The 16,214-nt window shown below is 30.2% G+C and overlaps 1 protein-coding gene across 1 annotated transcript in view; it reads left to right on the forward strand.

Moving 5' to 3' along the window:
• LOC129222193 (ion channel TACAN-like) overlaps nucleotides 1-10,011 on the forward strand; it is a 42,713-nt gene extending 32,702 nt beyond the window's left edge. The window contains exons 11-13 of the mRNA XM_054856664.1: nucleotides 4,328-4,392; nucleotides 4,686-4,754; nucleotides 6,486-10,011. Coding sequence (XP_054712639.1) covers nucleotides 4,328-4,392; nucleotides 4,686-4,754; nucleotides 6,486-6,602 — 251 coding nt within the window. The 3' untranslated portion in view covers nucleotides 6,603-10,011. The remainder of the gene's footprint in view (nucleotides 1-4,327; nucleotides 4,393-4,685; nucleotides 4,755-6,485) is intronic.
• Nucleotides 10,012-16,214: the final 6,203 nt, after the last annotated feature.

The following is a 16,214-nucleotide window of genomic DNA, read 5'->3' on the forward strand; positions in this document are numbered from 1 at the left end:
AGTGGTAATGAATATCACGGGTTATGAGGTTAAATACTTTATTACTAGTAAAAGAAAAATGGTACGTTTTTGGATGAATAGTAATACAAGAAAGGCATTCAGTCATGAACGGAAAACATGATTTTATAACTTGGGTAAGTCAAGAAATATTATAATTTATCAAAAATGAAAATTAATAAAGAGTAATTAAGATGAAGAATTCAGTGCAGATATAACATGAGAAATGACACTAGTGATTAATTAATTTCAACCCTTTAAAAAAATAGAATTATATTTACTCATTTGTTCTGTACTTAAGTATATATATATTTTTTTTTTGCATCTCAAACGTCAAATTTGATACGAATTATTCATTTGTAATGAAATTGGCTTATTTATGCTATACGGTAACTGCTAAAATAAAAATGAGTTAAAATGTAATGTTTTTTGCTTAGTATTTGCAATACATATTTTTATAAATCAAACATAAGTAATATCTAGAGTCTTTGAAGTCTATTTTTAAAATCTGATTTTTTTTTTCAAGTCCTATATTTATTTATTTATTTATTATTAGTATGGTTATTAACATGATAATGTCATAGCAAATATCTTGGGTCAAAGTTACAAGAAAATACAACCAATCGATCTCTTAACTCATCCAGTGCACCTGATTGCCTCTTTGCAATACGTAATAAATATCTTTTTGATAACACTGCAACTATTGAGAAAAGCTTGAAAATTAAATTATTTGAGAAATCATTTTTTATGTATGGATATACATTTAAAATTGCTATTATTGTTTGTGACCACTATAAGGAATAAATGAATTAATAAAATAAATAAATTAATTAATAAAACTTTTGCAAGAAAACTCAACGATTTCAATTTAAAAGGAGAACAAATAAATTTCTTGACCATCTTGTCTAATTTTCCCCCTTGCTTCCTTTTTTTCATTTAAGAATTCCTTAATTTTTTTCAAATTAAATTAAAATTACAAGTTTTTTGTTCCGCAGGGTAAAAAAACAGGAGGGTGTTTCTTGATGATATTTTCCCCCCATTCTTATAGAACAGATCTAATTTCTGAAAATTCTTTTCAGAAACTCTCGCCATCAAAGTGTTATATTTTAAAAGTACATAATAGCAAACGAACATTTTTTAAACGTTTCCACTCATTTTTATGGCATTGTTGTCTTAAAATTTCAAAAACTTTTTGAGTGTAAAATTTTGTTTTAGAAAACTGAAGCGAATTAGAAAGAGCCGTCATGAAATAAACCGATCAAAAGAGAGGGAGAATGAAAAAAAAGTTCAGGGATAGGTTTTATCTTATAATCTGTTTTACTATTTAAAATAATTGTTTTCAATTGATAACACAAGTCACTTAGATTTTATCTTTCAACTTATATCTAAGTACGTTGTTTTTTTTTTTTTTAACTATATGTATTGTAGAAAATTTTACAATATCATTTATTTGTAACTTCGCAGCTCATAGATCATATTACAGTTTTTTTTTCGAATCATAGATCGTAATTCTATAATTTAAGATTATATATGAAGGAAATAGGAAATAGGAAGGAAATAGGAATTTTCGCAATAAAAAGAAAATGAAAACTGAAACGAGTAACCTACTGTTGAAAAGATCCTTGACTTGATGTATTCAATTTTGTTGCAGATTCAAAATCACTTGTTTACTAACTCATTTCTAAGGGTGGGGGGCTAGAGCCCCCATGTACCCCCTATATGGGCGCCCTTGTAGGCAGTATACTATCCTAATATGTGCATAACTAACTGCAGATAGAAAACGAATAAGGTTTTCGATATTTCTCGCACTAGATTTCTAATAATAGTCTTTAGTGACTCTTATTAATATTTGTAATACCAGTAGCGTACGTAGCACGGGTGATACTCAGAGCGGTAATTTGTGATATCACCCCCTTTAAAATGAAAAAAAAAAAAGTTTTTAGATTCTATGTAAATATGAAAATCCTAAAATTTTCAGAAACAACTGCATTTGTGAAAAACAAAGTGTTTTTAGAGGGATAATATGCGAAAGACAAATAAAAACTATGACTGCTTTTTATGTAACTTGCTCCAGACGGGGTCTATATGAAATTGTTGGCCCCGTAATTACTTTAAAGGTATACACAGGGAAAGATAATGGGTTTTTCAGTTTGTTGGTATAAGAGGTCACAACTATGTCTAAGTATTGACAATATGAACCTAATTCTGAAAATAGTAGTATTAATTCCATGATGTGGGGTGTGAAATACTGGGGGCGGTCCCCCCCCCCCCCCCCGGAAAATTTTCAAATTAGTACTCTTGAAAATGCATTTCATCTTCGTATTTTTCAAAAACTTGCAATTACACTTTGGGTGTCACCCCCCCCCCAGAAAGTTCACACCCGGGGCGGACAGTCCCCCCCCCTTTGCGCCCCTTAGTGACGCCACTAGTAATACCTTTGCGTTTTACTTATATCCGACATCGTTATGCATTCCTTCTTCAAACTCAAATTTCGTTTCGCTTATAATTATTTGTATTGTATCATTGATGCAAAATTTATTAGTAATAACCTTCACAAAGAGGGAGGGGGGGTATTGAGCTTCATATATGAGGGGAAAACACAGATTAAAAAACTTCCCAAAATGATACAGCTAAAGGAAGGCAGCATAAAATGCAATAATAACGATTTTATGCAGAAATTCAAATATAAATATTTTTAAGGTAGTACTGTAGCTTACACAAGGGCAACCCCCCCCCCCCAAGGGCAATGACGAACTCCCCCCAAATGCTACGCAGCGTCCCCTCCTCCGAAAACGTAACCTTTAACATGAGATTTAAAAAATCTAAAGTGATCCCCTAAAAATTTCAATGCTAAATGTTATGCCATGACCCCCTCCTTTGTGCACACCTCTGGCTAAAAGACTAATACAGTGAAGGTATTAAATCCAGTTACAAAAACTGGAATATGTTTTGAACACAAAGCTTGCCAACGGCAAAGAACTTTAACTTTTGTTATGATTTTGACAAAACTTAGTTTAAATTCGAAAAATGTTCTATTTTTAAAACTGTTCGGCATCTTAATTATTTAGTCCAGTAATTCCCAAATGTGCCCCGGGAAACCCTGCAGTCCTCCTAGAACCACTTCGAAATTTCACTATTTTTTCTCAACTAATTTAGATTTATTATTTGTGAAACTTTTTTCCATTTTTTACAGAACCTCTCAGTGATAAATAACGGCTCTTCAATGCAGATACAAGACTCATATTTATTTTTGACTGTCAGTTACAAGTCATACTTTTATTTTGGGAAGGGCGCCATTCAAAAATCCAAGTTCCAAAAAGGGCGCCTTGACTCAAAAAGTCTAGAAATCGCCGTACAGTCCTGTCCTTTTTTTTTTTTTTTTTGTGAAGCGATTAAAAATACGACATCCGTCATTGTGTGCATCCAACCACTTAAAAAATGGATTTGATGCGGCTTATTTCGACATAACACTATTTTTAAAGCGCCGATTTCAAAAATTAACATTATTTGTAATCTTAATTGCTTCTATTGCACTCATGATCGTTATCAGAACAGGGAGGCATGCCAGCTATCCGCTCTGACAGCAACTTAAGTACAGTCAATAAATCAAACCACTCTTGACCATAGATATGTGTCAGGATTATATGTGTGCTGTCACTTTCACCCTCACATCCCTTTTTTATTGGGGAAACACCATGGGTCCATTTTTGTCCTCAGAACTGAACCTTAGAGCAAAAGATTAGCCACAAACGGGAGCAGACCGTTTACGAAACGAGGGGGACTAATTGCTTTATGAGGGTGATAAAAGGGAACGTTTATATAAAGAAGATTGCTTTTACATGTGAAAATATTCACATGCAAAATCATTTCTTGATTCTACATAATATATTTCCATATTGCTAAAACATTGTTTTGGAAAATAAGAAAACAACAGAAGGGCGCCTTTCGAGAGGGCGCACCGGGAAATGTCCCGGTCAACTCTATGGCCAGTCCGGGCCTGCCCCTATCCATAGGTTAAAATTAATATTACTTTTAGCTGACTGAAAACATTCTACAACTAAAAATGCGAGTTTGCAGTAAAACACATGATGAAGTAGGAAGTTATTTGGAGTATGATTTTCAAACCAGTGGCATCACCTCCATCATAATATTCTGAAGAACATTTCTTTCTTCAAAAGATAAGCTGCTTTTGATCCCTTTTAAGTCATTCAGTAATCCAGTGTTGGTTAAACTCTTGTCTAATTTGCTTATTTAATAAATGTTCACCAAAATTTTTAAATATTTTATTGTGCAATTTTGTCATATGATTTATGGAAAAAAATTATTTCAGATGGTTTTCATTCATGGATGTGGAGAGGCTTAAAATTCTTACTTCCGTTTTTGTCCATTGGATATGTATGTATTAGTTTTTTTTTCACATAAAAAATTATTTCCAAAGTTATTTCATAGTTATTTTTCCCCTGGTGTTTCTTCGTTTTAAAATTAAATTTTAAGAGTTATAATTGAACTTTTTGTGATATGTTTGAAAAAATATTGTATTGAAGACCTATTTAAACGTGTAATCTTGAACCATTTCTTATAAAAGGCTTAAAAATGAAAATTTTGAACATTACTTTGTTTAAATGTAATAATATTCTTTTCTTAAAATTGTGTATTAATAATTATTGAATGAAACTTTTTTTTTGCAGTGTTGGCAACTCTATAATGCTTACACTTTGTATCAGCTAACAATTCAAATTAGAGACATTGAATGGCAGGTAAGCGCTTTTTGTGTACATTTAAAGTATAAATATAAGTATTTTTTCCTCAGATCTTTCTATGAAAAAGTACAGTACTGGGCAAAAGTATTACAAGTTGGAACAGTCTTTAACTGTTCCCCTCCGCCCAAAGATTTTTTTTTTCAATTCAACTGATACATTTTTAGTCATAATGGTTAATTAGTTTAAAGACAAGACATGTTTGAGTTATTGAATACATTTAATTATTTACTTTCATTAAAAAAAATATAATGTGAAAAAAAATGCTCAGTTCATCCATGGAATGTATTTTGGCTCCCCTCAAATAAAATGATTTCATAATGCAATTTCTAGTTACTATAAACAGAAAAATAGTAAATGAATGTAATTGAATGGAGAAACATTACTTTGGAGCTGCCTGGTTTAATTACAGTATACTTTTTTGGACTTGAAATCCACGAAGTTTTGCAACACTTCTTTCATTATTTCATTTTGCCAAACTTTGCTTATTGTTTCCTTAAGCTTCTTTTTTACATTTCCATTAAAAAAATCAATTTAATTAGAAAAATACCATTTTTGATGACTTTTCTTGAAAATAATAAGATTTTTCAAATTTGCAATATTTTTGACCAGTAGTGTGATTTGCGGCAAATTAAAAGTTAAAAATACTATTTTTTCTATTCCTTGAATCACATGCTACTCTTTTTTAAACAAATATTCTAATTTACAAAATTCCCTATAATGCATTGTGAAATAATTTAAAAAAAAAAAAAATCTCATTTCAAGTGCATGCATTGAATGTTGAAATTAGTTTCCACGTAAGTTCATAATTAACTTTTATCCCTTCTCACATTTGTAAAATTGAAATTAAATTCTTCCCATCTACTTTCTGTTTTCGACGCTCGCAAAGACTAAGGCCCCTATATACAAGTTGGCGCATCAGCTTAGGAGCAGTCATTTTGGATTGGAGTGAGTGTTTGAGTGGTTGTTTTTTTCTGGCAACTTATTGCGTTTGGTGATTTTTCTCTGTGAGCAATTATTAGTGGCATGTGAATTGTTCATTAAATAAAATATTGTATTTGGGCCAATTTTGGAAAAACCCGAAACTTTGCTCTGGTAATACTAGCTCTGCAACAATGAAAAATCTGATCCAAAATGGCTAAACTTAAGTTGGTGCACCAGCATATATATATATATAGCAGCTCTAGCTCAGGCTGGATGTTAAATCGATGTAGTGGTTTATGGTTGCCTCTGAACAGGTGCCCCTTTATAAAATGTGCTAGGGACCATGTTAATTTTTATTTTTCTCCTCATCTAGTTATTTAATTGTAAAAGTGACAGTTGTATTTTAATTATTAAGGTTTACTACTTCATCAGGAGTAGCAATGAAAAACTTGAAATAAGTAAATTCGCAAAAATTGTCGTTATCTGAAAGGAAAAAAAAATGTGGGCTTGTCTACCAATTCTTGAAGATTTTCAATAGAGTACAGTTATTAGTGGCTTATCTTCATAAAAAGTTTTTGTGAACTCATGAGCAGTTATGCTGCAGAGATAATAAAATATATTTTTTAAAGCTTTAATTGCCTGATCAAGATTAAGATTGGTTATCTTTTTTGAATTGAGCCATATGGTTTAACTTTCTGTTTTAAGGTTTTTTTGTTTTTAAATTTTTTTAGGTAGTTGAATCATTAATATTGGATGATTGATATCTTTAAGTAGTTAAAATGTTTCACATTTTTTTTATCGTTATAGGTTCCTGTAACTGGATTAATATTTCTCATTCTCTTTGCTGGAAACTCCTTAACTACAGCAATAGTAGTGCATCAGAAACTAAATCTTCGAGAACTGATACTTCGTAAACTTCAGTAGTATTCGGCTAGTCAAGTGATTTCAAAATTATTTAATGTTGCTCAATTTTGGTGTAAAATGTTTTTAAATTCTTTAATTTTAACTATTTACCTGTGGATATATTTAGAAGATAGGCTTTTGGCTGCTCAGTTTTTTGATAAAAAATGCACTATATTATAAAAGCCCAGATGTTCATGCGGTGTAAATAAAATTGCTCTCAAAAATAAGCTTGTAAATATGATGAGTTACAAACAAATGATTGTACTAACAGCCATTAATAATAAAAGTTTTTAATAATTAGTATTGGATGCAGTGAAATTTCTACCAATAGGCAAAGCTAGGAGTAGCTTAGGACGGCGAAAGAGCTAAACGCCAAAATTAAAATGAAATTTGTGATAATATAATCATTATATGCAGAAGAAAATTCTTTTTAGATCAAGACAAAATGGATTGTACTTAAAATTACTTTTACAAATTTATTCTTCACTTCAACAGAGGATCTCAATCACAATGAGTCAGAAAAGAAAAACTTTGATGCAATCCAAAATTTTTGATATCAAATTTGGAGCCTGTGTTTGGAAATCTAGGCATCAAATTAAAAGTTTTTGGTCTCAAAATACGACTAATGACATCCTCTTTTGAACTGCTGATAGTGCAGTATGTGCTATTGAAAATTTTAGTGGGATTAGTATGTCTTGGCTGCTCTTTTGGGTGAACAATCCTCATTCTTAGGGTAATCTAGAATTAGAGGCAGTGCACCACCATCACTCTTATTGAGGATGGGGCTCAGTTTTAGAAATTCAAAAGTTAGATCTTGTGATACCTTATTGAAACTCCAAGATAGAATAATTTGCATTTTTTCTGAAAAGAACATTCCATCATAAAGTGTTATCAACAGTTGTGTGCCATACTTAAAAAATGTTTTACTTTTTGCTTTGGAGATTTTATAAATAATTATGTGGCATTAAATTTATTACATTATGAACTTAAGGGTTTTAAAAATGTTAAAATGGTTGAGTTATCATGCAGCTATATCATCTTAAATATACTTTGCTAATTGATATTTTTCTGGGACATGTTGCCATATTTATGATATAAGATTTTTAATTGATATGTGTTTATTATTATTATTATTTTTATTTTGAAGTAGTGTGGGTTCTGTTACATAAAACTTAACTCTTCAAATGGTACAAATGAGAAACTTATTTTGAGATTCTCATCGCTTCTCCATGTAAAAGTAACATAAATGAAACCATGTCAATGTCATAATGTTCATTAATTTTTTTAATCCAAAATAAGAACACTAATAATAATAAAACAATGCTATTAAATAACTAGTACTTAATGAAGCAAAATCAGCTTTTTTGAACATCTGGGCTTCAGTTACTACTCATTGAAAATATTTTTATACAACTGCAAGAAGTAATATTTTCTGATGTAGTTTGATTGTTTTATAGGGTGATTTTTTATTCAGATGTTTTTACAAATGATTTTTTTTTCTATGTAATGTAGATCAGCAACCATAATTTGTGATTGTTATGATAAACGTACTGTAATTTAAGTAAGATGACACTAGTTGTTACGTTGATTTATATGGTTGTTCCTATGATATTTTCTAGTCTAAAAGTATGTATATTTCAAATATATTTTTTTTTTCAAAGTTAACTTATATTTTTGGGATTCAAATTTTTAATTAATTCGCTACCTTTTTTAAAGGAAATATATTCATTAAAAAAAAAAAAACTTTTAGTAAATTTGTGTACTAACCAAATGAAGCTTACTTACATTGCCAAAACATCTTGTCACAAAAGCAATTATAGCATTAATGAAATTTCTTAGCCATTAATGGGTATAAATGTGTAACATTTTGCATTACGTCTTTTCTATGTCCTGTGTTGGAGATCATGTACTCAATTCCTTTCTATAGGTTAACACTAGATTTTTGCAAAAGGGATTTTTTAAAAAAGTAATTCAGAATAAGTAAATATATTTTCACAAAATTTGTTTTCAATGTTAGTTGCCTTAGCTAACTCTCAATATTCAAAAGGCTGCTTTTGGTGAAGGATTTAATAATGCCATAGTAGTTGGAAGGTGTAACTGTCAAGAAGTCTAAATTTCTTTAGCCTTTAGAGATTAAAGATTTAAATTATTTCCCAGATTTGTATATGATCAAACACAAAGGGATAATGGGAGCAAAGGTAGTTGACTTTTACTGAAATAAATAATTTGCTAATTTTCACTGCTGAAAAACAATTTTCTGAAATCCAAAATTGTTGCAAAATATTGGTTCCTTGAAAATTCTTATCCCATTAATCAGTGGTTCCCTACCTATGGCTACGGACCAGATATGGCCCTCGAAGCGGATTCATGTGGCCCGTTAAGTTCAATGTTATGAATCAAATATAGCTTCTGAAACCTTCCAAAGCAACAGATAGTCTTTATTCGGTATTAAGAATGATTTATTGCAAATTTAAATCAAAATAGTACTTGCTTTTCACAAATTCAAAATTGTTTGTTATATTTTAGTGTTTTATATTTTTTGTACTTGATTTACTTTTTCAGCTTGTTAAAATATATTTGATACTTTTTAGGAGGGCTATGCTACTTGTGTTTTTCCTCTTGTTTGTAACAGTTCTTTTAATCGGTCTTGTATATATAATGAAAATTTATCTGTATTATGTAAACACAAATATCTGAATCAATTTTACTTGTTATCTTTTTTAATAGCACATGAATCTTGATGCACAGATATTCAACCATAGCCTTTTGTATACAATAATGCTTTTTTTTCCTCATGAAATTTTATTGCCTTAATTAAAACTTTCTAATTTTTTTTTTGTCACTTTTGTGCAGTTTAATTTTTACTACTTTTTTCATTTTTAGATATAATTTTAATATTACATTTTATGGAAGAAGAAAGGTATTTTGTTTCATGAAATATTTTTAATGAAGTTCTTGAAATTTTTGCCTTTTTAAAATTGGTTTACTTTAATTGTTGTTATATGCTTGAAATTGGTTTGTCACAAGATATTTTCATCGAGCCATAGCCATAATATATGTAAAGAATAAAAACCCATGCTCATTTTTTTAGTACCAGTGAATTTATGTAGGGAGATGAAATTAATAACCAACTCCAATGTAGCTAATTTCAATCTTCCAGTTTCTGAAAACTATTTTTACTTCTATGAGCTTATTTGTAGATGTACAACATTTAGTGTTTGATTTTTACTAATTGTTGGAAAAACAAGTGATAATAAGTACAAATAAGTTTTTATAACACATTTTACAAAGAATTCTCAAGTTTACCTGTAAGTGAAGTAGAAAAAATGAATTGTTATTTTTGTAATATCTTCTAAAAAGTTCAATTTATTTACTTATAAATTATATTTTTATAATGTACTGTATTTTGAGATTTCTCTTCTGGAAATTGTTTAATAAAATCATTGTAAAATAAGTCATGTTATTTAATGTGTGTTTGTTTTGTGTTTATGAGCCTAAGAGCCTCAATGTGTTATATTAAGAGACTGACCAAAATCGTAAAATCTTTGGAGCCAGGAAAAAAAATTAGGCTCCAGACAAAACAGTTCTCGGGTTTTATAGAAAAGATGGCGTCAGAAAAATTTTGTACTGAAAGAATTAGTTGCCAATTAACTTAATTGTAGATCTGGTGCCCTGACTCTAATTACATTAAGCTAGACTAAGTTTGTCAATTTCTTTATTTTTGGTGCAGATCACCTTGAAGTTCTATTCTTTTTTTAGTCTTCATGTTTCATGTTCATTTGAATTTAATAAGGCCTTAGTTCTAAAAATAAAGAACTTTTGCACCGTTTGAAGAGAAAAATTCAATTTGGTCCATTACTCATCCTTTCCTCATCCTGTCAGTTACAGGGTATTAGATTTTTCAGTGTCTGGGGGGTCAGACTTTTTTCGAAATTGGGCAAATAAAAATAGAATTAACAAATTCAGAGGATCCAGAAGCAGTCAAACGTTAGATGAGAGAAAAATAGTTCTAAAAGTCTACATTAAAAGGCTCAGAAAATTGAGTTAACCTGAGAGCAATGTCTTAAGCATGTTTGTTACTGGTGCCGTTAACCTAATGTTGGAATAACAAATGAATAGTGTTCCATCTTTTAATTAGTTTTTCCTGATTTACTATACTACTCAGCGTAGAAAAATGCGAAATATCTAATGCATGTGTTTGGTTGATGTGTGAATTATTTCAAGCCCCTAATACCATATAAAAAAATACTTTTCGCTTTCTAGAAAATGTCATTACTTGCTCTAAATCTGAATTTTTTTTCAAATAAATCTGTTGTGCATTTTAAAATGTTTTTAAATCTTTCCCGCTTAAGTGTAGTTGCAGGAAAATAAAAATAGCTTTTGCTGTCATACTGAAATGTTAACCTTTGTGTCGGCTTAAAAATATCAAAAAATCCAATGCTAACCACAAATTTAAAATGAGAATTAACTCTTATTCCGAAGCTACAAGTTCTTCTATTCAGTAGAAAAAGCTATGGATCCTTCCACATCAAACTGCCTAAATTAAATAGTCGGCCGTGCCGTCATGTCTCCGATTGTTTGCATTATTTTTTTTACAAATAAATATCTATGAGAAAAGCCCAAATTATTATTTTTTAGATTCTTTGAATGAAAACTATGCTTTGGAGAATTTTTTCAAAAATTCGATTTTTGATCATTTTTCGGAGTCAACCTTTTGACATGAATTCAGAAAATCTCTCTAGTTTCTTTATTTTTCTACCAATTAAGCTGAATTTGGTATCAATTTCAAGCTAATATTTTTCTCTTTCAGTGTGAATGACAGAAAGTATTCTATGAACGGTTGGGTGTTGCCACTCTTTATCTAAAGTCAGTTTTTATGTTTTTCCAATTGGGAGATTAAATAAGTTATATCTCCGAAGTACCTACTACGATCTGCATCATTTTTTTTTGTAGCATATTTAAATCATTCTCTTGCTATGTAGAAAAAGTAGAAGGGTGTTTTTTGTTGTTTTAAAATAAAAAAGTCAAGTTTCTTTTGCAGAAAATACAAGTTTTCTATTACTTTAAGTCCCTTTTAAGCTTAAAAAAGGCCAAAAACTTTTCAGAACAATTAATACTGGACTCTCAAAGGATTTGTATCTATAGTTAATCGCTAAAAAGTTGTTTATTTTTGAAAAGAATTGTGCACACAAAAACCTCCGTTCCAGACTTGGCAAATATAAATAAATTAAAAAAAAAAAAAAACTTTTGATTGAATGTGTACTAAATATTAAGAATAATAATTTGAAGAATAGTATAAAAATATTTTTAATGGAATTATTTTGCTTTTTTTTTTGACATTAAAGGATGGAAAAAAAATTACTGTTGAAAACTTTTCTTAGCATAATCTTGTTAGGATTACGTTACACCTGACAATGAACTTCCAGTTGTACAGTAAGTACTCCACAACTCTAGATTTCTCTGAAGAAGATTATTTTTGCTGATTGAAGTATATTTTAAAACCTCTTTTAAACTTATTGATAGAAATTCTGACTTTTTCATCTTCTGATACAAAGGAAATAGTAAATTTATTTAAAAAAAAAAAAAATGGCGTCCGCACAAGCATGCCTTTCATTTCACATTTTATAATCGACGAAAGCTATGTGTCGATTAACTTTCAAAGCGAAAGAAGAATGATGCGTATTGCAGGAGTATTGTAAGAGTGGAAGCTCATTGTCAGGTGTTACATAATCCAAACAAATTTAGGCTATGAAAACTTTTCAATAGTAATTATTCTTCTTTTCCCCATCTTTTATTGTCAAAAAAAAAGCTAAATGATGCCATTAGAAATATATTTTATACTATTCTTCAAATTATTATTATAAATATTTAGTACACTTTCAATCAAAAGTGTTATTTATTTATTTATTTTTACGAAGTCTGAAATGGAGGTTTTTGCACAATTCTTTTCAAAAGTAAACAACTTTTTAGCGATTAACTATTGATACAAATCTTTTGGGAGTCCAGTATTAATTGTTCTGAAAAGTTTTTGACCTTTTTTAAGATTAAAAGGGGTTTAAAGTAATAGAAAACTTGTATTTTCTTCAAAACAAACTTTTTTTAAATTTCAAACCAACAAAAAACACCCTTCTACTTTTTTCTACATGGCAAGAGAATGATTCAAATACGCTACAAAGAAAAAAATGATTCAGATCGTAGTAGGTACTCCGGAGATATAACTTATTTAATCTCCCAATTTAAAAAACATAAACCTGACTTTAGATAGAGCGGCAGCACCCAACTATTCGTAGAATACTTTCTGTCGTTCACACTGAAAGAGAAAAATATTAGCTTGAAATTAATACCATGTTCAGCTTAATTGTTTGAAAAATTAAGAAATTAGGGAGATTTTCTGAATTTATGCAAAAAGTCGACTTCGAAAAATGATCAAAAATCGAATTTTTGAAAAAAAAATCTCCAAAGCGTAATTTTCATTCAAAAAATTAAAAAAAAAAAATTAACTTGATCTTTCGTCATAGATATCCGTTCGTAAAAAAATAATGGGCAAAATCTGAGACATGATGGCACATGGCATCAGGCGATTTGTCGCAAAATGACCCCTATGAGAGTAAATTGGGGAAACCATTATAAAGAAATAAGTTTTAAAATATTTGCAAAGACTGTTACAACTTACAAGTTGATTCAAAATTTTTCCATCCCAAGACAAGAAGATAATAAAACGTAGCACATTAATGCTCGGACGATTGTTTTCTCTGCATTGAAACTATATTCGCAGAAAAACAACTTCCACAGAATTCATGTTATTTGTGAGAATTTTCATACAATGAGGGAAGAATTTTCTAGCCCAAAATAAGTTCTCCAGAACCTTCCAGCTTCTTAATTTTCAACCATTGAATAGAAATAAGTTCAAAATTATCAGCAAAGATGGTCCTGGTAGGTTCAAGTTTTCATCTTCTCAAGAATATCATAAAAAGCAACACTTTGATGCACGGACTGTTGTTTTCTATGCATTTACACTGTATTTGCAAAGAAGCAACTTCTACAGAGATAATTTCTTTTTGTGATTTTTTATGCAAAGGGTTTGGTGTCAAAGCCTTAATGTCTCCAGAAAATGGGGGAAGCCTTTTCTAGCCTGAGCTAAGTTCTGTAGAACCTTTAAAGCCTCTTAATTTTCAACTCGGTAAAATAAGCTATGAGAAGTAACTAGGAAAGCCACTGAATAGAAATACGTTCAAATTATTAGCGAAGACAGATACAACTATCTGGTAAATTCAAGTTTTCATCTTCTCAAGAATATCATTTAAAAAAAAAAAAAAAAAAAACAATACTTTTATGCCCGTCTGTTGTTTTTTCGGCATTGACACTGAATTGACAAAGAAACAACTTCTACAGAGATAATTTATTGAGAATATTCATGCTAAGGGTTTGGTGACGAAACCTCCGCCTCCAGAAAATGGGGGAAGCATTTTCTGGCCTGAGATAAGTTCTGTAGAACACTCCAGCCTCTTAATTTTCAACTCAGTAAAATAAGCTATGAGAAGAAATTAGGAAACCGTAGGAAATAAGTTCAAAATTATTAGCTAAGACTGATACAACTGGTAAATTCAAGTTTTCATCATCTCTAGAATATCGTAAAAAGCAACACTTTGATGCACGGACTGTTGTTTTTTCTGCATGGACACTGAATCAACAAAGAAACAACTTCTACAGAGATAATTTATTTTTGAGAATTTTCATGCTAAGGAACTGATACGGGTCATTCTTCAAAAAGTGTAACTTTTCTGTCACACAGCTTTTATAGTAAAGACTTTAAGGAACAATTCCTTTAACAATGATTTTTATTCCGATTCCGAGTCACAACTGACTACAACTGTATTTATGTCGAGGACTGCATACTAAGTGCCTTGCCTCCATTATTTTTTATACCGATAGATGACAGCACCATCACCGGATCTAATAGTTAATGAGAATTTAGAACTAGTCCAGGAGCTAATAGCTACCTGGTGCTAGCACCCCCCAGAGGTATCGTTTCACTTGGAAGTCATTGAGACCACGAGAATATTTAACGTCGCTCAGTCCCCTTTAATGACGACGGTGGATCTTCGACCATCGAGATTCGAACTCAGGACCCTCCGGCCCCGAATCCGACACTCTACCGATCGGGCTACCCCGGCCCAATGATTTTTAAATTCATCAAAAATATATCTATTTAAAGCTGCCAACGATTTTTTAATGATAATTTTTATTTTAGTATATTTTTGGTTCACAACATGTGAATTCTCACCTCCGTGGCATGTCACACACCTTGTATGACTGTTTATATTGCTTAATAACTTGTTTAATTAAAAGTAATAATCATTTATTATTCCTTTCACAAGTGTCTCAACTACTAATTGTTTAAATATATTTAATTTTTAAATATTGTGTATTAGTTCGTTTTAGTAGGATAAGGAGTCGTGTCACACAAATTCTCACCTCAGTTACCCAAACACAAAATGCCATTCCTCATTAACGCGTGGCAGTAATGACATCAAATGTTATTTTCTATGATACAAGGGAGTCCCCTTGTTTATTTTTTGCCGTAGTAGAAGTTGTGAGATTTTGTCGAAAAACAAGAAGAAATTTTGCTTTAAAAACTTAGCATGGTTATTCTGACTTTTCACCTCCGTGAACTTGAATTTCAGGGATGTAAATTAATGTAAAAAAAAAAAAAAAAAAAAGAAGTGAACATGTTTTCATATGCTTAACATGTGCAGATTGTAGCAACGAAGAAAAAAAAATTCCTGAAAAATGTATCTATTAGGCCTATATTAATTTGAAATTCCTCACCTCCGTGACAGATCTTATCAATGTCATTATTTCTGAGGTGAAAATAAATGATGGAGGGGAAATACATCAATAATAGGCATTCTACCAAAATTAGAAATTGCCAGTATATCCTCAAATTTACTAAATACTATTTTTAACATACATTTGAAACTACTAATTAAGCAGTGCTTTAATTAAGAGAGCTTAATATTATATTCCCAATAATCATTAAAATAGCTGATTGTTTGCACAATTAACAAAATTACTACTTTGATATTAAATTGACATCGATTTTTAAATATTAAACGTTTTATTATTATTATTATTTTTTTTTATTTCCGTGAACAAGGCATTTTTTAATTTTTTTATTTATGAGTAAAATAATTGGAACTTAGCTGGGCCATTGTTTATGGTTACTTCTAGTAGGTAACACTTTCATGTAAGATTAAAAAAAAAAGGTTTCGAAATTGAAAAATATTTGCGCTGAGGAGGGAGCGCAAATATTCTGGAGAATGACCCATACAGTCTGAGTAAAAACTTTAAGTCCAGTGCACTTTTTGAGAAATTGGACACACCTTAATCTTAGGATCAAAAAGTCATATGAGTGATAATTATTAACCTTAAATACAAGTAAAAAAGACAAAAAAAAAAAAAAAATGTAAGTGTTTCATTTTCAGAAAATATTACAGATCAATATTTGAACCTGAGTAAAAACTTTTAGGGCCAACATAGAAAAAAGCATATGAGATCAAATATTCAAATATTTATAAGCTTGTGTGAGAGCCATTCCTTCAAATTACTTCAAATATTCTTGTTTTCATGAAT

The sequence above is a fragment of the Uloborus diversus genome, chromosome 5, assembly GCF_026930045.1.
Source record: "Uloborus diversus isolate 005 chromosome 5, Udiv.v.3.1, whole genome shotgun sequence".
NCBI lineage: Eukaryota > Metazoa > Arthropoda > Arachnida > Araneae > Uloboridae > Uloborus > Uloborus diversus.